The sequence below is a fragment of the Kogia breviceps genome, chromosome 2 (assembly GCF_026419965.1).
Source record: "Kogia breviceps isolate mKogBre1 chromosome 2, mKogBre1 haplotype 1, whole genome shotgun sequence".
Classification (NCBI taxonomy): domain Eukaryota; kingdom Metazoa; phylum Chordata; class Mammalia; order Artiodactyla; family Physeteridae; genus Kogia; species Kogia breviceps.
Genome location: NC_081311.1, coordinates 129,567,620 through 129,595,133, shown reverse-complemented (window position 1 = coordinate 129,595,133; position 27,514 = coordinate 129,567,620). Strand labels below are relative to the sequence as shown.

The window sequence follows — 27,514 nt, the reverse complement described above, 5'->3', positions numbered from 1 at the left end:
GTTTACATGGAAATTGTAAGAAAATGAAACGACATATGCATGTATGTACACGCAGTTTGTAATCATGGAATTTTAAGCCTTTAGAGTCTATTAAAATCTTGACCCCAGTTCTGGAATAGACTGCGTGCCACAGAATCAGAGGAAAACGAAAGCCACCCCACAGCACACACATATGCCCCGGCCACACGGGGCCAGCGTCATGCACACTTGGGGATGGCTCAGCTCCCGAGTTTCCACGCAGCCCAGTCCGCCTGGCACAGGTGGGGAGCGTGGCCGCCGCGGTACCTACGGTCTCCGCATCGCCGTAGAAGGCGGCCAGGTCCAGGGGGCTGCGGCCGTTCTTGTCCGTCTGGTCGATCTTGGCTCCTTCCTCCACCAGGAACTGGACCACGGCCCTGTGCCCTTTCAGACAAGCCCAGCTTAATGCCGACAGACCCTCTTTGTCCAGAGAAGAAAGGGCAGCACCTGAAAGAGAAGCCCATTCACAGAACGTGACCGTGGAAAGACAAGGCCAGAGGCAGACCCTTTCTCACCCGCAGGGGCCTCGGCCTGAAGAGCATCTGAAGCCAAGGGTGAAATGAACATCCCTGCTGCAGCTGAGTAAAGGGTATGTGGGATGTATCCCTATTCCCTCTACTTGTGTGCAAGTTAAAACATTTCCATGACAAGGACACTTAACAAAAAGATTTTTTTCAAAAACAAAAAACTAAATCAGAAAGTACTAAACGAGTCTGCCAAAGCTCTTGTCCTTGTCCGTCCAAGAGAGCCCCATGCGGGGGGGACAGGGCGGCTACCTTTCGAAAGGAGAAATTCCACGGTGCTCAAGTGCCCTTCACAAGCAGCCACCATGAGGGGCGTCCGGCCCTGTTTGTCACTTAGGTTCACGTCACAGCCACGGTCCAACAGCAACCTAACGATCTGAAAGAAACACTCGGGATTACACGCTTCCTGCCGCCCCTTAAATCACGTGCTCTCTACTCGGGATGGTTTTTCCACCTTTCAAAGTAGTGAAAGGACGCTCCTCTTTTTTTTTTTTTTTTTTTGTGGTACGCGGGCCTCTCACTGTTGTGGCCTCTCCCATTGCGGAGCACAGGCTCCGGACGCACAGGCTCAGCGGCCATGGCTCACGGGCCCAGCCGCTCCGCGGCATGTGGGATCTGCCCGGACCGGGGCACGAACCCGTATCCCCTGCATTGGCAGGCGGACTCTCAACCACCGCGCCACCAGGGAAGCCCGGGACGCTCCTCTTTTTAAAAACCCCTGTGAGTCGTGTGATCCATGGGGCCTGTAAAATCTTTCTATTGTATTCCTTTGAACAGACTCTTCTTCCAAATATATCTTCTCTTTAACAAGCCTAATTCATTACTATGTCTGTAAAACATGCACACACAAGGCAGAAATTTGGAGGAGGGAGGATTCCAAGCATAGTCAAGTGACGACAGGACAGCCGCTACAGGGCACGTGGGGTAGCTGGGCGGAACTAAAGCGAAGGCACAACAGCCATGGCCCCATGGCGGCGCTGACACCCCGTTCCTGCAGCAGGAGGACACGGCACGGGCAACGGGTGTGAAAACACTCGCCCACCCTCTCCCCTCAGCAGTCTGCTTCCTGAGGCTTAGGACTGGGGGACCTTCAGAGCAGGTGATTTTTAGCAAAGCTTCCTGGAGGAGAGTTTCAGCCTCCAAGTTATGCCTTTCAACAGTACATGGCGAGAAGGGGAAAAACAACCCAGAGAGGCGTCTCCTACAATGACCATCCTGGAGGGAACTGCTCTGTCCAGGGGGTTGTGGTCCAGCCTCTCTCCCTCTGGCACCACGCCTGTTTTACTGCCACCACAGCAGAAGGTGGCATATTCCCACCGCTCTCTTGTTCTTGACACACTAACAGATGTCTCCAGACTTCCCCATGACTTAGGGAACGTGGAGAACAGGAGAGAGGATTATTAGCTAGGGCATCACAAGGACTTGTGAGAGTGACAGGGGAGCGGCCGGTACAAACCAAGCTCTTGGAAACGGGAAGGAGAAAAGCCAGAATCTCGGTGGGGCACCCTCACAGCTCCTACCAGCAGAGCTAGCAGGAACCGGAAAAGCTGCGACTCCACGCTGTAAACTTGGGTCTAGAAAATTCCTTCTATAATGGACATGATGGTGAAACCCATCTCTGTCTGTCTGCAGCTGTGTGTAACCTGGTGCCAGCCATGGGGTAGATACATGGTCACGGTTTACAAAATGAAGGAATAAATGACTGAACCACTGCTATCAAGGACCCCTTGCTCCCTTCATTAAACTAAAAGCAACGATGCGTTGCTCCTTGTAAAAGAAACCAGCCTGAACCACAGTGCAGGCCCAGAGGGAAGAGGCTTCCTTCCCCTCCCAAAGAGCGACACAAGGCCACTCTTCTCCCAAGCCTGCTGGACAAGTGGGTTGCACCCACTCCATTTCCCCTCCCCGGTTACGGGGAAGGAGCTGTGGGTCTCTGACCTGGTTACTGGCCTTGCTCCCAGTTACCAGCCAACGTGGCCGACTGTGCTAGCCTGTCAAATGTCTGCCTTGATACAGCGGTGCTCACAGCACAAGCAGAAGCCAAGAACGTGAAAAAGACAGGGCCCAGCAGGGGAGACGGGCAGTAGCGAACTCCATCCCATTCACTGTTTCTGAAGCACTCGGGGTCCCCTGGGTACCTGCCAATGCCCCTGGCGTGCCGCACAGAACAATGGAGGGACCCCTCTCCTGTTATTCCGAGACGCGGCAGCTCCACGCTCCAGCAGCAGCTCGCAGACCTCCAGCTTGCCTCGTCCTGCAGCAGCCGTCAGGGCTAGAGGGAAGTCACAGGGGAGGAGGAGTCTGTTAGCATGATGGCCACACGGTGGTGGCTAAAGGTGGCCACAGATTCTCTCACACTCCTCCCACTGAGAGGGGGGACCACGTATCCTGCCCCCCTTGAATCTGGGTAGGCTCTGTGACACCTTTTTCTTTCTTTCTTTTAAAAAAAATTTTTTGGGCTGCATCGGGTCTTAGTTGCGGCACGCAGGACCTTTCGTTGTGGCACGCGGGCTCTTCATTGTGGCATGCCGGCTTCTCTCTAGTTGTGGCGCGTGGGTTTTCTCTCTCTAGTTGTGGTGCGTGGGCTCCAGAGCACGTGGACTCTGTAGCTGCGGCCCGCAAGCTCCAGAGTGTATGGGCTCTGTAGTTTGCAGCACGCAGGCTCTCTAGTTGAGGCGCGTGGGCACAGTAGTTGTGGCGTGCGGGCTTAGTTGCTCCGTGGCATGTGGGTTCTTAGCTCCCCGACCAGGGATTGAACCTGCATCCCCTGCGTTGGAAGGCGGATTATTTACCAGTGGACCACCAGGGAAGTCCCTCTGTGACACCTTTGACCAACAGAACAGAGCAGAAATGATGCTGTGCCAGTGCGTGGGCCCAGGCCCTGAGGTGGGCAACTTCCACTTCCTGGAGCACTCCTTGGAACCAGCTGCCACGCTGTGAGGAAGCCCAAGCAGCCCTGAGGTGAGACCCACTGGGAGAAGCTGTGTGTGGCCAACATCCTAGCAGACAGCCAGCAACACTGTCAACTATGTGCGTATGTGCCATCCTGGAAAGGGATCCCCAGACACAGTCAAGCCACACCAGCTAGAGCTGTGAGAGCAGAGATGAGCCATCCCTACAAGCCTGGCCCAAATGCAGATTCAGGAGCCACTAAGCGTTTGGTTTATTGTTGTCTTTTTTCACAGTAAGAGACAAGGAGAATATAGGGCCACACAAACACAGAGATCACTATTACTGTCCAGACCAGCTTCTTACCCTAAAGTCATACATCTCAATCAACAAGAACTAACAATTACTGAGATAGTGAGAGCATATCACATCCTTCCTCCCTTCAGGGAGCTTAGAATTTCTGTAACAATTCCAGATCCTGGGTTAAGAATGTCAACAAAGGAACAAAAGGACAATTAGACTGTGGAGGGCCTTGAGTGCCCAGGTAACAGCCCAGTGTGACCCTGAGGCAGGGAGCTGTAGCTGGCAGCACAGGTGCTGCCGGAAGGTCAGCCAAGGACAAAATGAGAACTGGTGTGAAGGGAAAGAATGCAGGCCAAGAGTCCTCACGACACCTGCACAGCAGTGACTGCGCCTCCCCAACCCTAAGGCATGATTCCTAATGGGGCCTGGGGAGGCAGAAAGAGGGGTTTAGTTAGAAGAGGGGCTCTGCCATGGCATGAACCACTGTCTAGGGGGAAGGACAGTGGCAGGTTGCGGGGAGAGCCCCAGGCCAAGACAAAGCTCTTCAGCAGAGGACAGGAAGGGGCGAGGGTGGGAGATGGAGACAGACAACCGCAGGAGGGAGTGTCTACAACGCAGAGGGGGAAGGAGAGGGTGGAGCCTGACACTGCGGCTCAGCTCTAGTCCTAGGGTGACTCCGTCTCTACATACAACCTCACACCTCAAACTTCTGGCTTCCTGAATAAAGTAAGCGTCCCTCCAAATCAGTCAGACTTCTCAGTATGAAAACTAGGAAGACACAGGAATAGATCCTTCACAAAAGGTGAAGTCCAAAGGCCAACGAACTTATGAAAAGCGCCCAACCTCGCTAGCAGTCCAAGTAATTGAGAAATGGGACCCACTGCTCATTGGGGACGTACACATCCTTCCATGCAGCAACCCAGGTGTAGATGGGTGCCTGGACGTGCCCCTGGAGCACACTGGGAGGCGTGCTTGTGACAGCCTGAGCTGGAGCAGCCCAGTTGGCTGTGGACAGCTGACCACAGGTCATGGTGCAAACACTGCACGACCACCAAATAAACACCACACGGCTAAATGCAGCGCACCGGGTCCGCCTCCCAAATTTAACAGAGATTCCAAGAAGCGACACACAGAAGAACACACAGGGCGATAGCTCAGAACTGAGAGCACTGCTGGGCGGTCTCAGGACAGGCCCACCAGTGGCCCCCGTTCCGAGAGGGCAGGGCCGGCGTCGCTGGGAACCCTGGGTCTCCCGACGTTGCTGAGACGGGGAGCCAGGGGCTCAGCAATGCAGCTTCCCTGTGTCCTCTCCAGATCCCCTCTCAGGACAGACACCATGCCTACTCCAGCTCTGTCGGCCCGGCCACGGTTTACCTCCCAGGACCGCACACACCAAAAGGATGTAAACATGACACCTGGATCTCAGCTCCCTCTCAGGGACAAAGAAGTCGCCATCCGCTTTACTGATTTTCTCAAGACAGGGCAACCAGTAAAAACCACAGAAGGAGTGGAAGCTCTCTCGGGTCTCGACCATGGGTGCCATTCCTATCCGTGTTACACAGACAGGCTCGTCATCACCCATCGCACATCTAAACTTGTAAATAAGTTACAAATAAATACCGTAAACAGACTAATATTGATATCGATTTATATACTGTCTGGATGGGCCTAACACCACCGCGTCCCTGCAAGCGCGGGCTTTGTGAGATGGAACATCTGGACGCTGAGCCACTCGCTGGGCCTGCGGCTCCTTGGCATCCTTCCTGCAATTAGGAAGCCCCTCCTCTGCGGGGAGCGGGCTGTGGCACGGAGCGGGCACAGGCGCTGCAGGCGGGGACGTGGCCAGGCGCAGGCAGAACACCGTGGACGTGGAAGTGATAAGCTCAAGGCTCTTCCGTCTGACGAGGCCGAAGCAGCTGATCACCTGACATTCCAGTCTCTTTTATTTGGTAAACAGGTTTCATCCGCATTATAAATGGGGCCTTTAAGTCAGGATTTCTGTTGCAGCTGCCACTGATTTTTTTTTTTTTTTTTTTTTTTTTTGCAACAGCATATCAAAAATGACAGCCCGGCACTAAAAATAGGGCCCTGTGTTTGAAGGAGGTGCCAGAGGAGCCAGAAGTTAGAACAGCTGACAGTCGGAGGGGAGCACCGCCCAGGCCTGGAGACAGGGCTGGATTCCCTTCTCCCTTCCAGCCTGACTGGCTGCACTTTTGGTGATTAGCTTTCTTTTGAGATGGTAAAGCACCTATCAGCACAGGCTGGGAGTCTCACACAGCTGGCCTAAAATGGATCACACCTTCCTAATGAGGCTCTCGCTTTCACCCGATATCCCAAACAACAGGACCCGTGTTTTCCCTTTTCTACTCAGAAGCAATCTTTTTGGCGCCATCACTCAGGACCCCTGAGGCTAAGGGTGTATCTCAAGTTCTAGCAGCCGCGAGGATTTAAGGATACCATATTGGGAAACAAGCGAGGCTGAAGAATAGTCAACCAGATGCTTAAACAAACAAAACCACGGCCGAACTCTGCTCAGGAATTCCAGCTATTCTGCTGAAAAGGCTGTCCTCCGAGCAGACCACCAGCCCCTAACAAGGGTCAGCGCACTCTGCCTGGCCAGAGGAGAAGGGGGAGGGGCCGGACAGGAGGAGAGAGCACCAGGCAGTAGGGCAAAGCCTTGGCTTCTGGCCAACGGAATTCAGAGAGGAAGGAGAAAAAAGACTTGGTATGAAACGGGGGCTCTCAAAATCAACCTGAGCTCATGGCGCGCTTCTTAGGACTCAAACCCAACATAACTTCTTCTACTGCAAAATCCTCAACAAGATGGCATTTTTGTAATTAAATTCCCACGAAGGCATGTGTCATTTTCTGATTAATGTTACCTCGGCAATACCGTCTTCTGTCTTCAGAGCATGAGTACGTTTGTCGTGGCAGATGTTCATTTTAAGAAAACCCAACTGACCCTCCACAATACGAAATCCTCACTGAAAATATCAGTGAGAGATGGTTCCTGGTAAAATGGATCATGTGCAGGAATCTTTTAAGAACTAAAGTTCTCTGGGCAAAAGATGTGATTTACAAAAGCTCAACGGCACCTTGCCTGGAACACAGTCATTCCATAAGCAGGGCTGTCTCTCAAACACACAGGTAAGTGTTCCTGGGCCAGGCCAGCAGACCTGGGGGCTTCAACAATGGACTTTCTCCCCCTCTGCCCACATGCTTCTTTCCCGACTTACAGAAAAGGGTGACAGGTCAGAGCACACGCAGGCGGTCCCTGCTTCTGGACAGTGACCTTTTCATACACCACACGGTGACGAGCCAGCCCACGCCCCTAGGCCCCAGCTGAGCACGCGAGCCAGAACGGCGTGCGCCCGCAGAAGCGCGCTTCCTGCCAGCTGAGGCGGCAGCCCGGGTGGTGGGCACCGTGGCTCGGCTTTGCTTCCATACATGTGTTCACTGGTGTGATTTATTTCCTGACGTGCTGGCTTTTCTCATCTTTTATAAAAATGGGTGGAAAATGAATAGTGATAAAAGCAGCAGGAGCCTCATAAATGTCATCTAGTTGCGACCAAGATGGAAACCATGAGATGCGACAAAGGCAATGAAGACAGAACCCGGGCCAGAGGAGAACAAAGGTAAAAGTTCATGTGGAATGCTGGGGCATTCTCAGCTATTTTATCTAAATGCTGAAATGTAATTTGAGATTCTATAATTTTTTAAACCTCTTTGGGAATAGCAGCCCCTCGCCCTGCACTTAACAAATGACCTCTCGAGGAGTCTAGTCGGCCTGTGTTTTGCTTTGCTGTCCTTTGGGTCTGGGCAGGGCTGCCACTCAGAGAGGCTGGTCCCCAAAGGCCTCTGAATGAAAGCAGTGCCCTGTCTCCGCCCCGGGAAGTCAGGCAACACCCCATCCCCCTCCCCCTTCTGCGGACAGGGCTGAGATTTATAAAAGTCCAGTATCATAGCCTTGCTTTGTTAGGTATTTCCTTCCTGGCTGAAGGAGGGGGGAGGGCTTCCATTAGAAGAACAAACTCCCCAACAGCTATAAATTCTTCATCTCCACCAACATCTGAATCCTCAACAATGCAAAGGATAAAATAAAACACAACAAAGATTGCTCTCACTGAAAAATGCCTTTGCACTGGGAGACGAACCCCCAGGAGCCTGCAGCACCCCCAGCCTTGACAGACGCCCGTGCTGGGAGGGTGACCTTACGAACAGGAAGCCGGCTCTGCCCAAAAGCTCTCTGAAGCTCACCAGTGGCTGTTTGGAACACCTTCCTTATTGTTCTGACCCTGCCTCGTCATTCTGCACTTGGCATTAAGTCTCCCAGGAGGGCCTGCAGCTGCAGGCCAGGCTGGGGTCAAGGAGAGGGAATCTCTGTGACAAGGCAACAGGCGGCAACCAAACCACACATAAAGATGCCCCCACCAAATCAGCCCATTTCCCAATGAACCACTTACAAAGCAAGGCAGAAACCAAATCTGAGGAACCAAGACACCCCTGGCATGTGACCAGTTCTAGAGGAAAAACATGCTGTCAGTCTCTGCACACAGGTTAAATATGAACCTCAAATTACCAAGGAATATTTTATAGAAATAAAATGCGTAATTGCCACTAAATGGGACTTCCCATGCGACCAACATTCTTTTCCATCCTTCAAATCCATAAAGGAATTGCAAAGTAACTAAGATTCTGTCACTTAAGCATTCATTTCAATGCTCTATCAAGACCAAAGGTATAGCATAAATACATTACAATAGTTAATATTAACAATCAGTTCATCACAACTTTCACAGCATATCGTATCTGTTGAACACTTAGAGCTGCCGAGCTCTGGGCAAAAGACTATGGGTGAATTCTTATTTAAGATTGACAAGAATCCTTTGAATTGGATTATGATGTCCATTTTATTGAGGTGAAGGAACTGAGTCACAAGAATTACATCATTTGCCCTGAATCATAAAGCTGATTCAGTGTCAGTCAGAAATTAAACCCAAGCAGCTGAAAGAACCTGGAGGCATGCTCTCAATCAGAATAGGAAGATCCTGATTATCTGAGAGTTTTGGTTCTGGTTCTGCCACCCATTCACTGTCAAACCTTGATGAAATAATTAAATTTCTTTGGACCTCTACTATCTGCACCTATACCATAAGCTTATTAGTCTCTTTCAATGATATGCTTTGTGATTCTAAGGATCTTAAGTCTTTAGAACTTTAAAAGAAGGATAAGAAAACAGTGCAATGTGAGATTATTGGACAAGATAGCAGAACAGAAAGACCTTGAGCTTACGTCCTCTCACAAGCACAATAGGAAGATCCTGACATATTTTAATAATATACTCTGACACTTGTAAACTGCTTCCTACAAGATGCTTCATGGCCCTTCAAATTCATAAATTAATTTAATATACAACTAACTTCTGGGATTTCCCTGGTGGTCCAGTGGTTAAGACTCTGCCTTTCAATGAGTGGGGTGCAGGTTCGATCCCTGGTGGGAGAGCTAAGATCCAAAAAAACCAAAACATAAAACAGAAGCAATATTGTAACAAATTCAATAAAGACTTTAAAAATGGTCCACGTCAAAAATCTTTTTAAAAAAAATATATACATATACACATACAACTAACTTTTACAAGCAAGTACCACTCATCCTGGTTTTGCAGATGAGGAAAATATGGTCCAGAGAAGTTGAACAACTCACCTAAGGTCACACAGCTAGTGGGAGGGAAGACAGGATTTGAAGTCACGGAGTCTGGCTGGAATCTGAGTTCTTAATTCTCACACTTCTGCCCCTAAAAAGTCTCCTTTTAAAAAATATCCAACTAATCAAACAGACTATGAATGTTGTTTTAGAACAAGGGTACTAGAAAACACTTTTCTTTCTCCTGAAGAACTGTTAAGCTTTCTCCCACAGACAGTAAGAATAATCTGTAATGACTATGTTTTCTTCCAACTCTGGTCACACAGCATCCTAAGGCCAAAGCAGTAGCTCGACCTAGTAAACATTCAGGACATTATGGCAGGAATATCCCTGCTCTTCCTCATATCCAATTCCTGACTTTTTTTCCCTTTTCTTATATGTATTAATTCAAGTAAGCCTCTTCAAATCCCTTGAGGGATAATGTGTGCTATAAATAACATAATTCAATTTAAAAACAATTTCCTAAAATATGGATAACATAAATCATGCTTCATACAGACTTTGTGCCAAAAATCTATCAGGAGATCACAGCTTTGACCAGCTGTCACTTCTAAAGTGTGCTGAGAATGCTCCCATTTTGGATAGATCCTCTTACACACCGAATTATTTAAAGCACGTACAACATGCTGCTCCTTCTTGGCTCCTCAAAGGGCTGGGCGTGGGCTGAGGAGAACAGAGTTATGGGCAGGACCCCATGTGAGGGGTCAGTGTAAAAAAGGGGGCAGTTTCGACGAAACCATCCTACACAAGTTGAGATCCAGGCTCAAAAAAAGAGAATCCAAATATCATTGCGGTAGGAATTTGAAAGAATCAAGGATGATTTTTCCGTGGGAGAGCAGGTGAACCATGGGCAGTCCTGTTAGGAGGGAGTGACCAAAAGAACAAGCAGCCGTGTTTGTGGGTAAAGATGCTCTAAGCTACCAAAATGTAGATGAGCACATGCCTTTATGGTGAAAGCCCAAGTTTTGCTTTTGTTTTTTTTAATGAGTAGGAAGGAACTCACTAGAACAAAGGCCTCTGTGTGCAGCAAAAGCAGTACAATGAAGGCGGAGCACAGGGTCCTGGTAAGCAGTCAAGCTACCAAGTCCATCTACACCTGAAATGCCTCTGCGGGTTCCTACCGGCCCCCGCTCCTTGCCCCTCACCTGCCCTGTAGGACAGGGACACACAGGTCCGCTGATTCCGGCTGTCCTCTCAGCAGAGGAAAGGTCTCCAGAACACACCCACGTCAGAGGCAAACCCCAGGGGTCTGCTAGAGCAGGAAGGGGACAGGGTGTGGACAAACCCAGTCCCTTTGGTTCTTATGCCCCAAATCCTCTCTATTGTTAGGGTGACCCCACGCCCATCTCCCTCCTTCCAGAGCCTGCGCTACCCCCTCCCCCAGTACCTAACATTACCCCCTTCCCCAGTGCCTACATCACTCAACTTTGTCCCTCCCCTTGCACGGTCCTGGGTTATTCCCCAATTCCCCTCCATTCAGGGTCCAGAGCTCCCCCACTCCCATCCTCTCCAGGGTTCTGGGTTATCCACCCTTCCCCTCCCTTCCTAGGTCCTGGGTTGCCCCCTCCATCCAGGATCCTGGATCATCTCTCCCCCCCAATTCTGGGTTATCTCCTCCCTCATACCCTAAGGTTCTGGTTTACCCCTCTTTCATGCTTTCAAAGGACAACCAAGAACTTCTACCTTGTTTAGGACTGACAGAAACCTGGATTTCCACCAATCTGATTGTACTTTCCTAAAGCAAACACTAGCAGGAGAAGGAATGCCTGGACAAGGATTTTCCAACAGCAGTACTGGTGAGGGGCTCGGGACCTCCAAAAAAATTGGTATCTTCAGTATACAAGAGAAGTCACTTGCTTTTCTCTACAAGATACATTTAGTAAATTCCTTCATACTAATTCTCCACACGCCCCAACAAGCAAGAGACCAATTCTTTTCTTTCCAGTCTCTCGCCTGAATTCTGCCCTGAGAGGTACCTAACCTGTGTGAAGGCCAAACTCAATCCAGTAAGTCTCAAGCGTTCTTTAAATTCTTACCAAACAATAGCCCTCCTCTCTCCAAAAGACCTAAGGTAAAATCTCAATAAACAAAGGGTTATTTTTAAACCAACAACAAGGCATCCTGTCGCCTGGCATGCATGCACCGAGTTCTGGGGTGGCTTTGGGCGTGATGAGCTCTGCTGTCCGTGGTCCCTGCAATGAGAACAGAAGGGCACCTCACCCCCAGAAGGACAGGCAGAGCCCCAGAGTGGAAACTGAAGCAGCTGTATGGAGACGAGAGGAGAAACTTTTAAGACATCAAGGACGAAGTACAACTCATTACCTGGCTTCCTGGCCCCATAAGGAAACAGTTGTGAGGACCCCTCCCCCCAAGACTGGCCTGGAAATGCCCACACCCCAGCTGACAGGCTGGGCCTGAGACTCAAGTCCCATCCAGAATTCCGTGCAGAATTAGAGAAGAGTGACTTGTGATCAGCATACATGCTGGACTAAACTGCCTGTGCGAACTATGATAATGGAGGGCCAACGCAGCTAAATCCTGGGGAGAAAACTTCAGCCCTTCTTAGAAAGAGAGGAAAATACAGTGTTGTTGACAGCTTTGGCAATAAAAACGTAGTGTTTACAATGATTCAACTTCTTTGGAAAGTATTTACCAACTAAAAGAGCATGGACAACATAAAAGAACACTCGGCATGAAACATTTCCGTGAGACGTCTACCTCCCTCTGATGGGGCCTCTCAGGTCAGAAATTAGGGAAGGGCAGCCCCTGGGAGCAGTCGTATGACAGGCGGGAGAGCGTCCTGTCCATGTGCGAAGCCCACGGCTCCAGGCCCGCCGCAGGCCAGCTGTGAAGCAGTGAGAAGGATTTCCAATGCACAACGGTGTGAGGGCGCGGCACATGGGGGGAGTGGGCCATCAGGCTGGAGATGCGGGGAGGGAGATGTTATGGACACACAGAAGGGGCTGGCACGGTCCATCCTGGCCTGTCACCCATGCCCACACCACGTGTGGCTGCTAATAGCTGGCTGTTCCAAAAGATGTAACCCAGCACCCAGCCACACTGATGACTGAGACAAAGGCATCTCAGCCAGCCTGGAATCCAGCAGGACATGACCTGCGCAACGACAGACATGAAGACACCAGAGGATTGGGTCTCGATGAGCAACTGGGCTCCTTACCTCTCCCCTCCAACAACACAACTTCTCCCAAATTATTCTGCAAAGTGAGTGTCACCTACCCTAAAAGTTACCTAGCTTTGTTTTCTCTAAACGCGCTTGTCCGCTCATTCAACACCTATGTGACAAGCACCAGACAAGATCAGTGGCTAGCGGCTACCTGGCTGGACAGCACAGAAAGCAAGCATTTTCCATCACCACAGAAAGTTCTACTGGACAACACGAGACCAGACACAGTGACCGCACACAGAGATGAGCACAAGAGACCTGGAAAGTTCCGCCCTCCTGAAACCCACAATTTGGGGATGACAAGCTTTCATCAAATAAGCAACACCAACAATCGAATTTATCAGTGGGGTACTACGAAGGGAACTGCAAGGTGACCCCAAGGGGCCGGGGCTGGGAAGTCTTTGCTTACAAGACAGGCAAACTTGCTGAAACAGAAGGGCCTTTATGCCCCTGTAAAGAGCATGAAGTTCTGCCCAGAGACAGACAACAGGCTCACAGACTTGACAGTGGCCTAGAGTTTGGAAGCACAGTTCCTCTGACAATTCACAACACCATGAGGTCACCAGTTAAGCATTTCTGATCATTTCAGTTTGGAGAGATTCCTATCACACACTGACAAGGAAACAGTAACTCGGTTAGGTCAAGCCTTTGTGGGAGCCAGTACTTGCTTGTCATGGCTGTGGAATGCCTGAAACAGAGATAACACAAGCATCTGATGCGTTCTCGTCATGGTTCAGGCTGCCCGGAAACCATGGGATCAAGGCTGTCCGACCAAGAGTGTGAACGTCACGAGCAAAGGGTCTCGGCTGCCTCGCGGGCGGAGCTGCTTGGTGGAGATGCACCCCAAGCCCACTGCGCAGTAGCTCCGAGCTTTCTCCTTACTCCCCCCCTCCACCTGAGTGTCACACTCCTTCAACTGCGTGAGCCCGAGGAGAAGTGCTAAAGAGCTACAGGACTGATTTTTGAAGGGCTGGATCTAGACATCAAACAGACGTAAAAAGCAAATGGCTCCAAATGCTGGTGGAAAGGGAAACTTACATAAATTAGGCCCTCTGCTCTCCAAAACCAGTAGACATACAGGCATAACTCATTTAATTGCACTTTGCAGACAGTGCCTTTGCTCACTTTGTGCCCCGGTGTCATGTTTTGGTAATTCTTGCAGTATTTAAAATTTTTTCATCATTATTGTATACTCGTTATGGTGATCTGTGATCAGTGAACTTTGATGTTATTATTGCAAAAAGATTACAACACACCGAAGGCTCAGATGACAGTGAGCATTTCTTTAGCAATAAAGTATTTTTAAATTAAGGTATACACATTTTTTAAAGACATAAAGCTAGTACACACGTAATAGACTACAGTACGATGTAAACGTAACTTACATGCGCTGGGAAACCAAAAAATTTGTGTGACTCACTTTTACTGTGCCATTCACTTTATTACAGCGGTCTGGAACCAAAGTCACCATATATCGCCAAGGCACATCTGTATTCTGCAACTTTTCTTAAAACTCTGAGTTTACTGCAATAAACCCCAAAGTAAACATTGTTCCCATTTTAGATGAATGTCTTAAAAATCTATTCTATACACTGTCTTGTCTCTTTATACCTAAGGCAGGAGCCACCCCCTTTCGGGACACTGTTTGGTGACTCCAGGTCATTAGCAGGGAGATGCTCAGGGCACCGAAGGCACACAACTGAACCTACTGCCATCACCTCCACGCGGATGGGCCTGGGTGACAGGGGGCCTCCCGTGGGGCTGCGCCCCCTGTGCTCCCCTCCTCCCTGGCTGTCCGCTGTCATTATCTCTCACCGATGACCTGATGCTTCCAGTCGGCAACAGGCATGAAAACCCCACTTGTGCAACACACAGCAGCTCCCCCGGGATTGCAAGGGTCCCTCCCGGCAGAAAAGTGGAGGAGGACTTTGTGCACTGACTTAGCGCTCCCACCTCCTGGACGTGGCTGGGAGAGGACAGATGGGCGGGTAGCTGTGCTCCAAAGAGGGCGGCGTAGTGCTGCACGGAAACCAGCGGGCCCTTCAAAGATGGGCAGGTGAGCCAAGAACACACCCCGGAGACCCTCTCTTGGAGCCCCATCAGCTGGCATTTTAAAGCCAAGCTGTTCATAGCTGAATAGACTTGTATGAACTCACACAAGGGTCAAACAGAAATAAGGAACTGCATTATTCACACACAGCATCTAGTTGTCCTGTCACCTGCCCACACCCCAGACACAATCACTCTTGGGATCCTACCCTCTCACTGTGGTTGGAGACGGACAAGCTCCATCCTAGAGTGTTTTAGACACAAAGCACCATTGACCACACCCAGGAAAGAGGATCAAACAAACCAGGAAGCAAAACAATCGCTTTCACTCTGAGGGTCCCTAGCAACTAGAAAGAGTGCACACAGCAGCTGCTGGGGGGACCCACCAGCTGGCAGCTTGGTGAGAACAAGAATTATGAGCTGACCCATCCACTCAGGCTGTCATCAGCATCGGGACCTTCGCTTCCAGAAGGCATTTGGGGTCACGTAACGTGGACCCTATGTGGCCACATCCCAAACACAGACCACAATCTGGGCAATGCAGTAGACACTCGTGCAAAGCCCCATATTTGCAGATGTTTTCTCACCTAAAACCTCCTCCTCAAGATTTCAAAGTATTCCTCTGACAACCACAGACCTGGAAATCAGGAGGGTTTGTGGTAGCAGACATTGGTGGACATTTTGGAAAGAACACAGGAGAAAGGTATCAGATAGAAAAACGCAGAGCAGGCAAGATTGGTTTTACTGACAGGCAGCCACAGAGCGCTGCTGGGGCCTCTAAGCCTGAGAAATAGTGCTTAGCTTTCTCTTGGTAAATTTTTTCAGAAGTCTCTCAAACGCTTGCCTGAGTGAATTCACGCTTAATGCCTGCTGAGGGAAGATGTGACCTGCTTCTCAGGCTGCAAAGTGGTCTGCAGGTTATGCATGAGGCTTTGGAAGGGACAGGCTGAAGTATTACTCATCCTTTCATTGAAGCTGATGGGCATCTGTAGTTTCTCTTACATGCTTCTTTAGCCTGCAACCTAGCAGATTCTCAAGGGAGAAGGGAGGGAGGTGGTTACTGAAATTCAGGACTCATCATCTCGAGACAAAACAGAATGCTCACACAGAGCTCTCAAATGAAGCCCTTCTCTGCTTCTCTGGACTTCTTCCAGAAAGAAAACTCAACTCTAATATTAAAGATTGGAGATTCTTATTTGAGCTAAGTGAGGGCTGTCACTATACTACTACTAGCACTGACCCTCATCACCATCACCACCTCCTCTCATTACTGGCACTGTAAGGCCGGCACTTTAGACAGCTTTTCACAGTGCTTCTCTATTTGTCCTGAAGCCACGAAACCGCCTGGGTGCCCTGTTAGGAAAGGAGAGTCTTGGACTCACCCTAGACCTAATGAATCAGAATTTCTAGGCTCAACTGCCCCAGGGGTTCTGATCATTGGGAACGCTTGGCCAAGATTAGCTCATCTCATTGTCTTCACTGCAATCCTAGAAAAACTTATTTACCTCTTTTGACAAGGAGACAAAGTTACCTGCCCAAAGTTGATAATCAGGCAACGGAAGGCAGGGATTTGGACCTTCTGGCTAAGCACAAAGAAAGTCACGTGCTAACCTGCCCAGCTGTCCTGCAACACAATAGGAAGTGGTAGAAGTTTTCCTTTTATCAAGTTACAGAGCAGCCCATACTGTGGTACAGAGAAATGGGTGGGGGAAAGACTCCAGAAAGAATTAAGGCCAGTATTTACATCCACACACGTGTACCCCAAGCGTAATCCAATCCCGTTTGGGGGTCCTGTGCTCTCCCTGAACCCTAGGTCATGCCACCTCTCCTCCCGCCGGGACCCCCCATGGCCCACATCACCACAACTAGTGGGGGGTGAGCACCTGTGATACCCACCAGGAAACTCTGAGGCTCTTCCTAATAAGTATGAGTTTAGCTGATGGACTCTACACACTACCATTTGGCTTGTTAGGAAATAAGTGAGAAGCATTTGGAAATAAATCTCTGCAGGAGACACTGAAGTCACATACACTATGTATACACAACACAGGACACAGCCTGGAAATACATATTAAACACCTTTGGTTACATCTATTAAACAACAACTGCTAACAAAGTCTTACATTTCTAATACCAATTCAGTCGAATGGAAAATTTCAAAGCAGTGTTATTTATATTAATCTGACAAGTATCCAACTCAGATGTACCCGCCCCAGGCTTCCTTCCTCCACTACAGCTCAACACACACCCGCACACCCTCGGAAACTGACGTGTTAGCTGGTATTCCGTATTTTAAGCAAGCTCCATGAGGACTCAGTCCTACTCTCCTTCCAGAAGGCAGGCCAGAGCCTTCCTTGCTGAGCACCTTTGATCCACCTGAACGTGGGGCTGAAGTTCCCACTCTGCACGGGTCACAGGAAGACCAGGTTGGTTAGGACATGAGAAAACTCAGCCAAGCAGAAACCACTACCTTATTTGGGTATTTCTAGCTGACATTCATCACATGCACAGAAACTGCTGGTGAATCCAAAATGATTCAAATTGCACTTGCTTCTAGAAAAGTTTTACTAGCCATTTGGGAAGTTTTAAAAGCTCTTAACTTCAAATGCCTTGTGATAAGATAACAATAGGACTAGATGCATCCCAAGTCATTCTTAAGACAATGAGGCCAAAATGGGGGCTAAAACGTCAAGAAGCTACTTGGCCCCAACTACAAGCAGTGGAACCATAATTACCTGTTTCTCCCCACAGTGTGTCGGTGCCATTGATGTCTATTTCATGCTCCTTTTCCAGTCCCAGCAAGCACTGGACCACCTGTCAGAAGTGGCAAGGTGATTTAATGAGTTCTGAAAGCCATGTGTGCTTATTGTATCCTATGTATCAAAGGAGAGAATGTGTTGTTTTTTAACCATGATTATCTTACGCTGCACAAGGAGAGAAAACATAATGAAAACGGTTTTCCAGCATAATTCGTATGCTATTCACACTCTCGCTTTGAGAAGGAAAAGAAAAAAAGACAGTGAATTTCGGCAACATTGTTTAGGATTACTGGGTACTCAGAATTCTAATGAATCCCAACATGACCCAAATATGCCATCCTAATCAACAAAGGACAGGGGAGATCACACACAGTGCAGTTTCTGCATAAATCGCCAGAAGATGGTGAATCCCTTGTTTTCACAAGGAAGGAAAACAAGGTGATGTACATACCTTTTCAGTAAAATAAAACAGTGCTGTTCCAAATTTCTCTACTGACAACATTATTCTTTTCCCTCTGTCAAAGAGCAGGCTGGGTCACAGGTGTGGAGGCAGGCGTGCTGGCCCGTAGGGAAACAGAAGTATCTGAGCCCTGAACCAGAGCCAACATTCACCCCGCTCGTGTGCAGCGACCAGAGAGCTCGCCAAAGCCATTTTCCAGTCTCTCAATCCACTCCCAATAAGGGTCCTACATCCTAGTCCTGAAAACCTGTGAATGTAACCTTACATGGGAGGAGGGGATGTGCAGGTGTGATTACGAACCTTGAAATGGGCCGATTATCCTGAATTATCCAAGCGTATATTTGATAAATACTTGATAAGGACACAGCTGTTTAAAAGAGGGACAGGAAGAACCAGGGTCAGAGGAAGGAAGAGATCAGGAGACAGGAGCCTCAGTTAGAGTGACACACTCTGAAGACAGAGGCAGGGCCACAAGCTAAGGAATAAAGGTGGCTTCTAGAAGCTGGAAAAAAATAGAGAAACACTCTCCTCTGGAGCCTCCAGAAGGAACACTGGCTTCCTCACCCAACTTAATTTCAGCCTCTGACCTCCAGAACAGGTTGTTTTAAGACACTAAAGTCTATGGACACTTGTTACAACAGCATGAGGAAACTAATACACCCTTCAAGTCTTTTGGTGAACAAATCCTGTCCTTTTCCATGAAACAGTTACTGGATGTACTGCAGTTGCTTTTCCACAGCTCCTTGCAGCCAGCTTTAAAACTGAGCTGAGACCAAGGTCACATCCATTGTGGCTTCCCTGTGCTCTCTAGGATGATTTTGCACATTCTGGACCCACACAGATTTAGGGAACAGTTTTTTTTTTTTTTTGCATTTTTTGGGGTTTTTTTTTTTTTTTTTTTTTTGCGGTACGCAGGCCTCTCACTGTTGCAGCCTCTCCCATTGCGGAGCACAGGCTCTGGACGCTCAGGCTCAGCGGCCATGGCTCACGGGCCCAGCCGCGGAGTGGGATCCTCCCGGACCGGGGCATGAACGTGTGTCCCCTGCATCGGCAGGCAGACTCTCAACCACTGCGCCACCAGGGAAGCCCTAGGGAACAGTTTAAAGAGGAAAAACATCTACATTCAAATAAGTGTACTTAAAGCACTCTCTCTGGATCTATGTATATGGGTATTTAAAAGTATTTATTTACATTTTTATTTTAAAGGAATTATAATAAATCCACCACACGGTAACATTTAACACATTTTTATGAAATGTGGATTTTTTTCATTTTTATGAAATGAGTATCTTCTCCCAAGTTAAGACATACAGATAAGTTGACTTAGCTGGCATCGTTTCACATTTTATGTCTGTATTAAGAAAAGACAGCTGCGTTTTCTTATATGCTTCTGCATTCAACTTATTGCAATATATTGTGTTGGCTGTAGTAGTGTATATGTATATTTTTGATGTTTTAAATGCCAACAATAAGCTAGCAGCGTGTGCGTGTATCTGCTCTAGTGTTTTAAATGCTAAAAGTCAGCCAGCTGGCTTTGCAACCAAATTTACGTTTTAGTCATTGTGGGGAAGAATCTTACCAAACATTGGCAACTCTATAACTCCTTGAAGATACGTAATACAGCATGAGAAATACACGGAGAGAGAGGGTAAAATATTATTAAATTCACAGACACACGGGTCAGGAGATGCCAATGAATTCTTCAAATCGAGGAATACTGACACCTACCAGAAGTTAAGCACTCAATGTAACTACGGCATGAAGTTTTCCTTCAGTGCAGGAATCGTGAATGATAAGCACTCTTTCATGCCACCAGAGCACTGAAGTTCTATTTTTAAAAATCCTTCAAATACTCAAGAACAAGTTTATAATTAGGATTCCATGTGATTGTTGTTAAAAGATCACAAGGACAAAAGAATGAATCAAAGGGGGAAAAGGTAGACAGCAGAGCTAGAGGGTAAAAATAGAACAAGGAAGGAAGAGGGCAAGGAACAAGGAAGAGCAGAGAATGCACACCGTGGAGGGGCTCCACGTGGGAGGAGCCAGCCCCTACCTGGCCAGCACCCGAGACTGTGGGCACTCCCCTGCGCTTCCACTCACAGGACAGGCTTGATAACAACAGAGGACCTTTACACACATGGTGAAACCCTCAGAAGGGCCCCGGCAGCCCCACTCACCGAGCTGTGGCCCATGCTGGCGGCCGCTGTCAGTGCCTGCTGCAGGGCCTGGCTCTTCCTCAGCACGCCTGGTTGGGGTGGGCCCACGGACCACTCGCAGGTCAGCAGGTAGCGGAGAATGTCGCCGTGGCCCCTCAGTGCACTGTGGACCAGCGCGCACTGGCCTTTCTTATCCAAGTGGTCCACCTGCGCGGGGGGGAGGGGAGGAGCAGGAGAAGGTCACGGTTTAGCATCACTTTGTCACAGTGCCCCACACATGCTCTGCACAAACCCCATCCCACTGCAGATGTAAGGGGATAATGTCCCAGTATGTCTCTCTGGAGAGTCTCCATCTGAATTACTATGTTGTAATTAATGCACTATTCCAGGCCTCGAGTTCCATCTGTACAACTAGTGATCACAAGACATTCTCCTCGCAAATGACTCAGAGCTCCAAGTTCTCTGGGAAGCAGGTATGAGGACAGACCAAAACCTATACTTCCCAACCTTGGTAACTTGGGCAGAGTATTTCTAAATCTGCTATGACAAGTTATGACTTGGGGAGTAGAGCAGTTCTTTGCTTACTGAGACAGGAAAGCCAGCGAAAGGAAGGGATCTGGAAAACCCAGCTCTGAACGAGGAAGAGCAGGAAGGGACCCCAAGCGGCATTTTATTGGGGAGGGCAGGTGACCCAGGATGTGTCAGCATGGCAAGTGTGGTCACAAAGCCAGGAAGGCCAGCTAGCCACAAATGGGGAGTACCCAAGTGCTGCATACCCCCTAATGGTGCAAGAGGCAGCAGACAACACATCATTCCCTGTCTAAACCTAGAAATATTGGGCTGGAAGAAGATTTAGGGTCCAGCCTTGCTTGCAAATTCTGAGGATGCTCTGCACCTCAACCCAGAGGGTTTGCAAGAGCCACTACACAACCCATCCCCTCCTACAGAGCTTTCAGCTAGCCTCTGGATAAAGCCCAGCCAGGATTTGGAAGTGGAAATGGAGGTGTGGTGATGAGCAGTAATGAACCCACTGGGAAGGCTTAACAGCAACATTTCCCTTCTTCCATGAGCTAAGGATGACCTGTCCCAAATGCTTTATTTTTGAGAGAAAAAAAACAAAAGACTCCCATAGTTACTATAAGCCTAATGTCTTTTCGTTGAACTTTAAAGATCCTAACTATAAAGAAGACAGATGTCAGTGATTTACTTCTATTGTTCAAAAGTACCTTCTCCCTTCCCCAGTGAAGTGCTTATAATAAACCTAAACAGAGTTTACTGTGAACTTGGCACTGTTCTCATTTAATCTCTTAACGTTGATAGTCCTCAGGTAACCCATTAACAATATATCATTTACTTTGTATTGTTAATATTGTTATCAATATATATTATTAATATATTGATTTACTTATGCTCACACAACAGCCCTGTGGTAGGTCCTGTTGTTATGCCCATTTTACGGATGAGAGGCCTGAGGCACACAGGCTCAACAACTTGCCCAACGTCCCAGCTGGCAGCTGGAGAAATGAGGATTTGGGGCCTTCTAGTGTCCCTGCAACCATATGCTTAAGCACATGCCTTCCAAGACCCACAGAACTCATTTTATCGTTGTTGTTGTTTTTTTTAAAAAAGACATGAAATGGAATAAGAAGAAAGGAGAAAAAAAATCAAACATTTATATCTTTTCAACCAATCCAGTGCTGTGTTAAATTCTGTGATAAGTTCCAGGGCAACACCTGCAGGCTTTTGAAAGGATGGCCTTACTCAGGCTGCTGGTGGTCGGGAGCCTCCCCTTGGGCAGGATTAAGCAGAGTAAGAGCTTCGAACAAAACACGCAGCCCCTCTCTTTCTCGGAGGTGAAACCCACAACAGGCTACATCACACACTGTCTGGAGCCTATAGCTCCACCTTTTCTGTTTATGTGGTGATTTCTGTTCACTGCAACTTGACAAAGCAGAGATCAAAGGGAGCTTGGCCCAGAAAATGAGAATTCTACAAGCAATGGAAGACCCCTCCCACCTTCGCCCCTGCCTCCCCCGCTGGAGAAGGCTGCGACTCACCCTCGCCCCCTTCTTGGCCAGCAGACACACCAGCTTCGTGTGGCCGGCAGCGGCCGCGTAGCAGAGGGCAGTCATGCCGTTCTCCGACGCGCCGTCCGGGCAGGCGCCAAATTCCAGGAGCAGGGAGACCATCTCCTCGTGGCCGAGGTGAGACTGGACGCACAGGATCGGGGCGTTATTTAACACTTCGGTCCTGTAGTTCACATTGGCCCCTCCCAAAATTAGGAGACGGCTCACCTGTTGGAGAATGTCCCCCAACAAGATTAATTTCTCACGTAGATGTCAGTCACAACAACATCTGTGCAGAAGGGTGGTATTCTTTTTTTTTTTTTTTGGTATGCGGGCCTCTTACTGCTGTGGCCTCTCCCGTTGCGGAGCACAGGGTCCAGACGCGCAGGCTCAGCGGCCATGGCTCACGGGCCCCGCCGCTCTGCGGCACGTGGGATCTTCCTGGACCGGGGCACGAACCCGTGTCCCCTGCATCAGCAGGCAGACTCTCAACCACTGCGCCACCAGGGAAGCCCAAGGGTGGTATTCTTGATCCAGTGGTTCCTCAAACGAGTGTACACCATGTATGACCTGCACATGCACTGAAAACGGACATTCTTGCCGGTGGGAATGTACAATGGCACAGCTGCCACAGAAAACAGTGTGGAGGTTTCTTAAGATCCTGCAATCCCACTCTGGGTACATATCCAAAGGAAATGAAATCAGGATCTTGGTATCTGCACTGCTGTGTTACGGAAGCACTATTCACAATAGCCAAGAGATGCAGGTGAGCTAAAAGGTCAACACATGAATGGAAAAAAGTGATATGTAAATACATACAGTGGAAAATCACTCAGCCTTTAAAAGGAAGGAAATCCTGTTACATGCCACAGCATAGATGAACCTTGAGAACATGAGGCTAAGTGAACTAAGCCAGCAACAAAGAGACAAATATTATACGATTCCATTTATACAAGGGACATAAAGTAGTCAAATTCGTAGAGACAGAAAGTAAAATGGTGGCTGCCAGGGGCTGGGAAAAGGGGGAAACGAGAATTGTTTAATAGGTATGGAGATTTAGTTTTATTCTGGAGACCTACTGTACAATAATGTGAAAATATTTAACACTACTGAATTCTGTCCTTAAAAATAGTTAAGATGGTACTTTTTTTTTTAAATAGAGAGATGGTACTTTTTATTTTATGTTTTTTTAAATCACAGTTAAAAATTTAGAAATGCACGTTCTCTGGAATCAGACCTCTGTATTCAGTAGGCCTGGGGTAGGGCCTGAGAATGTGCCTTTTTTTTTTTTTTTTTTTTTGCGGTACGCAGGCCTCTTACTGTTGTGGCCTCTCCCATCGCGGAGCACAGGCTCTGGACGCGCAGGCTCAGCAGCCATGGCTCACGGGCCCCAGCCGCTCCGCGGCATGTGGGATCTTCCCAGACCGGGGCATGAATCCACATCCCCTGCATCAGCAGGCAGCTTCTCAATCACTGCGCCACCAGGGAAGCCCAAGAATGTGCCTTTTTAATGAAGTCCCCCCAGGTGATACTGACGCTGTTGGTGTGGGGAACCACACTTTTTTTTTTTTTTAAACTAATTTTATTTATTTTTGGCTGCATTGGGTCGTCATTGCTGGGAAAGGGCTTTCTCTAGTTGCGGCAAGCAGGGGCTACTCTTCGTTGTGGTGCATGTGTTTCTCATTGCGGTAGCTTCTCTTGTTGCAGAGCACAGGCTCAGTAGTTGCGGCTCACGGGCTTAGTTGCTCCACGGCATGTGGGATCTTCCTGGACCAGGGCTCAAACCTGTGTCCCCTGCGTTGGCAGGCAGATTCCCAACCACTGTGCCACCAGCAAAGTCCCTGGGGACCACACTTTGAAAACCACTGTTTGATCCAAATAAAAACAGAAAATTCATTTTGGGGGGCAATGAAATAATCATCACAGGATTAAATAATTAACAGTGAGATAATAAAGCCAAAAGTGAAAGCAAATACTCTCTTTTCTTTACAAGGAATTGTACACCTTCAAGAAAAAGCAGAACAAGTGAAAATGTTCACATGCTTGGGGTTGTCAGCAGCACAAGACTCATAGAAAATCGTTGGCTTTTTCTACTAATTACTACATCCACCACCCACTTAACTCCTTGGACCCAGCTATCAAGGGAAGTTTGTTATCTGTAGGTTTAAAAATAAAATCACAGAATACCCTATGCAAATTTTAGCTATACTAATATCTTCTTCAAATCTCCAGGTCATTGGAAAATGACACTCCTTTAAACACCTATTAAGATGCCCACTGCGTTTCTTCTAACAGTTCCCTTCAATGGTCCTGGATCGATATCAATCACTCCCAACAGACCCTGGCCACTTCTGGGCTGACCATTAGGTGTGAAAACCACACAGACTGGGTCTCTTATTTGACCGCAGACACATGGAATCATTAAAAGATACAGAAAGATGACAAAACACACAAAATTCAAGGTATTTCAATGATATGGTGTCCACAAGAGTAGCTGACAGAATCTTTACAAAGTGATGGAAATTATTATTCTGGTGGTAACACCACACCTCAGAAGAGTGAGACAGCATACAGACAGGTTAGAACCCAAAGTGTAAAACCTGAAGCGGTCTGGGATGCCACTGAAGCTTGAACCCCGGGTGACCCAGCCCTTCAGCTCCTTCTCTGACCTCGTCTCCCAGCACCCTTACCCTCACTTCCCCGCACCATGACCATGCTAGGTCTAATGCTTGTCCTATATGATGGCCAGCAGGCCCTGGCCTCCTGGTCTTTCCCTCTTTCTCGTAGAGTTCCCTCTGCCAGGAATAAATACCCTTTCCACAGCTACAGATGACAAAGGATCACTTCCTATGGGTCCCTGCTTCAATGCCAGGACACCAGGGAGAAGTCCCCCCATCCTATACAGAATGCTCCCAGCCCTCCCCATGCACACATGCTGCCCCCCAACACACACACACAGGCCGACCCCGTGCATGGCCATCTACTCTGCACACTCCATTCCCCGGCTCAGCCCACGGCATAAGACACTGGTTCTAAGACACAAAAGTTCACAGAGAAGAGAAGTAAACAAAGCCCCTTTATGGGTGAGGATGGCCCATGAGTCAGTTCCTTCCTGCCATTAGGACCATCACTTACATTTAAAGAAGGACTGCCTGAAGTTGGGGGGAGGGATAAATTAGGAGTTTGGGATTAACACATATATACTACCATATATAAAATAATCAACAAGGTCCTACCGTATAGCACAGGGAACAACACAATATTTTTAAATAACCTATAAGGCAGAAGAATCTATAAAATTATTTATATATATATATATATATATATATATATAACTGAATCACTTTGCTGTACACCTGAAACACAACATTGTAAATCAACTATACTTCAGTTAAAAAAAAAAAGGAAGGAAGGACGGCTTGTACCCAAGTGACCAACACCTGCCTCGTCATTCACCCAATCAGGAGGACCATCTTTCAACCCCACCTGGGTCAGCACCAATCCAGCCTCCTGCAACAAACCAGCACGTGAGGATGGAAGGGCAGAAAAAACAGGGAGGAGAAATCAGGAGAGCTGCCCCTGTCCCAACAGTGACACGCGACATGCGACGCTCAACCTCGGGCGAACTCATCCCTGCCGAGCTTGCTCTACCACCCTACGTAGGTTTGCTCTTAAAAACAGCACAGGCTCAAATAGGATTTGAAAGCATTTTAAAAGTGTAAGTGCTCAGCAACAGTAAGGGGTTTTGAGAAAATTATTTTCCTTCGAGTAACCGCCAACGGTATAGCAGGAATAAGACAGTGCTGCTGACACAGCTGGGGAGTTTATCAAGGCCTTGGAAATCAGTTCTTAGGCAGGAGGAATTACAGAAGAACTCTAGCAGCTTTTTCAAAGCACACATAACATCACTGAGGGGCACATCGGACTCTGGTCACCAAAGGACAGGCAGGAATTGTTTGTAAATTCCCAGGGTGACTTCGACAGCCAGTTACCCTCTCTCTCTCCCCTCTCCCACCAATCCCATTCCCTCTTCAGATTCATGAGCCTAAGAGAAAAAGATGATGAATTAATTAAATAGTCTGAGTTCCCAATCAGCCCCTTAACTAACTTGCTGTGTGATTTTCAGAAAATCACTCAACCTCTCCGTGATTCAAGTGCCTCCTAAGAAAATGACAGTACACCACCCCATGTTTCTACTGGACAGAAACTCTTTCCTAAGAATGTTGGAAGGTGTTGTTTCCGTGCCGTCTTCCTGAATACTTTATAAGAAAAGTCTTATGGAAGGTATGTGCTTAGGGGCAGAGCTTTCCTAAAGGTATTTGTTATCAGTTCTCTATCTGCTTCTTCGGAAAGACATTTCCTTTGTTGGTGCAATGCTGCACTGCGGGTATTTTTACCACTTACCCCCCAATCAGTCTGTGGACCTACCCCGAACCCATGTTTCTTAACCTCGCTGCACAGTGAAATCACCTGGGAGCTTGCAAGTTTCCAAAGCCCCAGCCCCACCCTCGGAGATTCTGATTTGGCTAGGGCCCGGGGCTCCCAAGTGGTTCCAGCTGGCAGCCATGGCTGTAAACATGTCAGGTGCAGAGTGCACCTGTGGAAGGATCATGGGCTTGCTCGGCGGCAGGCACCCTTCCCACTGTGGGATTTGCGTCACCCTATCACTGCCCTCACCCTCAGTTTCCTCACCTGAAAGGTGGAGATAAAACGTTTCACCTCTGGGCTTCCCTGGTGGCGCAGTGGTTGAGAGTCCGCCTGCCGATGCAGGGGACACGGATTCGTGCCCCGGTCCGGGAAGATCCCACATGCCGCGGAGCGGCTGGGCCCGTGAGCCATGGCCGCTGATCCTGCGCGTCCGGAGCCTGTGCTCCGCAACGGGAGAGGCCATAACAGTGAAAGGCCCGCGTACCACAAAAAAAAAAAAAAAGTTTCACCTCCTTGGGTTGTTGTGAAGATTAAAAATGAACGTGCCATACACACAAGGCACTTAGCACAGCCCTCAGCATCCTGTAAGTGCTAAATAAATATTACTTGCTATTGTTACAATCACCTTTGATGGAATCTTTAGAAGAGACGAGGGTTCTAGTCCCTGACCCCTGGAAGGCACAGGAGGGCGCTCTGGCCCAAGAACCTGGCGACCCGGAGTGTCTGGCCCCCCCTGGGCTGCTCATCAGCACAGAGCAGCAGGGAGACCTCATGCTTATTTGAGGGCAGATGTGGACCCATTAATGCCTCATGATGGGCAGCTCCCCTTCACCACCACCAACCTGCACACTCACAAGTTCTCAGGTGCTTACAGTAGAATCTCAATTTCCAGAACGAAGGTGAAATACAAATAAAAATGACTCACTTGACCATATAATAAATGCCAAGTATTCTCCCAAGAGCTTTAACATCTCA

At 48.5% G+C, this 27,514-nt stretch overlaps 1 protein-coding gene across 9 annotated transcripts in view; it reads right to left on the bottom strand.

Moving 5' to 3' along the window:
* The window catches only part of TANC1 (tetratricopeptide repeat, ankyrin repeat and coiled-coil containing 1), a 234,614-nt gene that overhangs the window by 11,117 nt on the left and 195,983 nt on the right, over nt 1-27,514 (bottom strand). For all 9 annotated transcript variants that reach the window (XM_059051808.2, XM_067026098.1, XM_067026103.1 and 6 more), the window contains 6 exons: nt 22,103-22,339; nt 20,067-20,252; nt 17,406-17,484; nt 2,681-2,814; nt 795-918; nt 290-465 (listed from right to left, as the gene is read on the bottom strand). In XM_059051808.2, the coding sequence (XP_058907791.1) occupies nt 290-465; nt 795-918; nt 2,681-2,814; nt 17,406-17,484; nt 20,067-20,252; nt 22,103-22,339 (936 nt within the window). The remainder of the gene's footprint in view (nt 1-289; nt 466-794; nt 919-2,680; nt 2,815-17,405; nt 17,485-20,066; nt 20,253-22,102; nt 22,340-27,514) is intronic.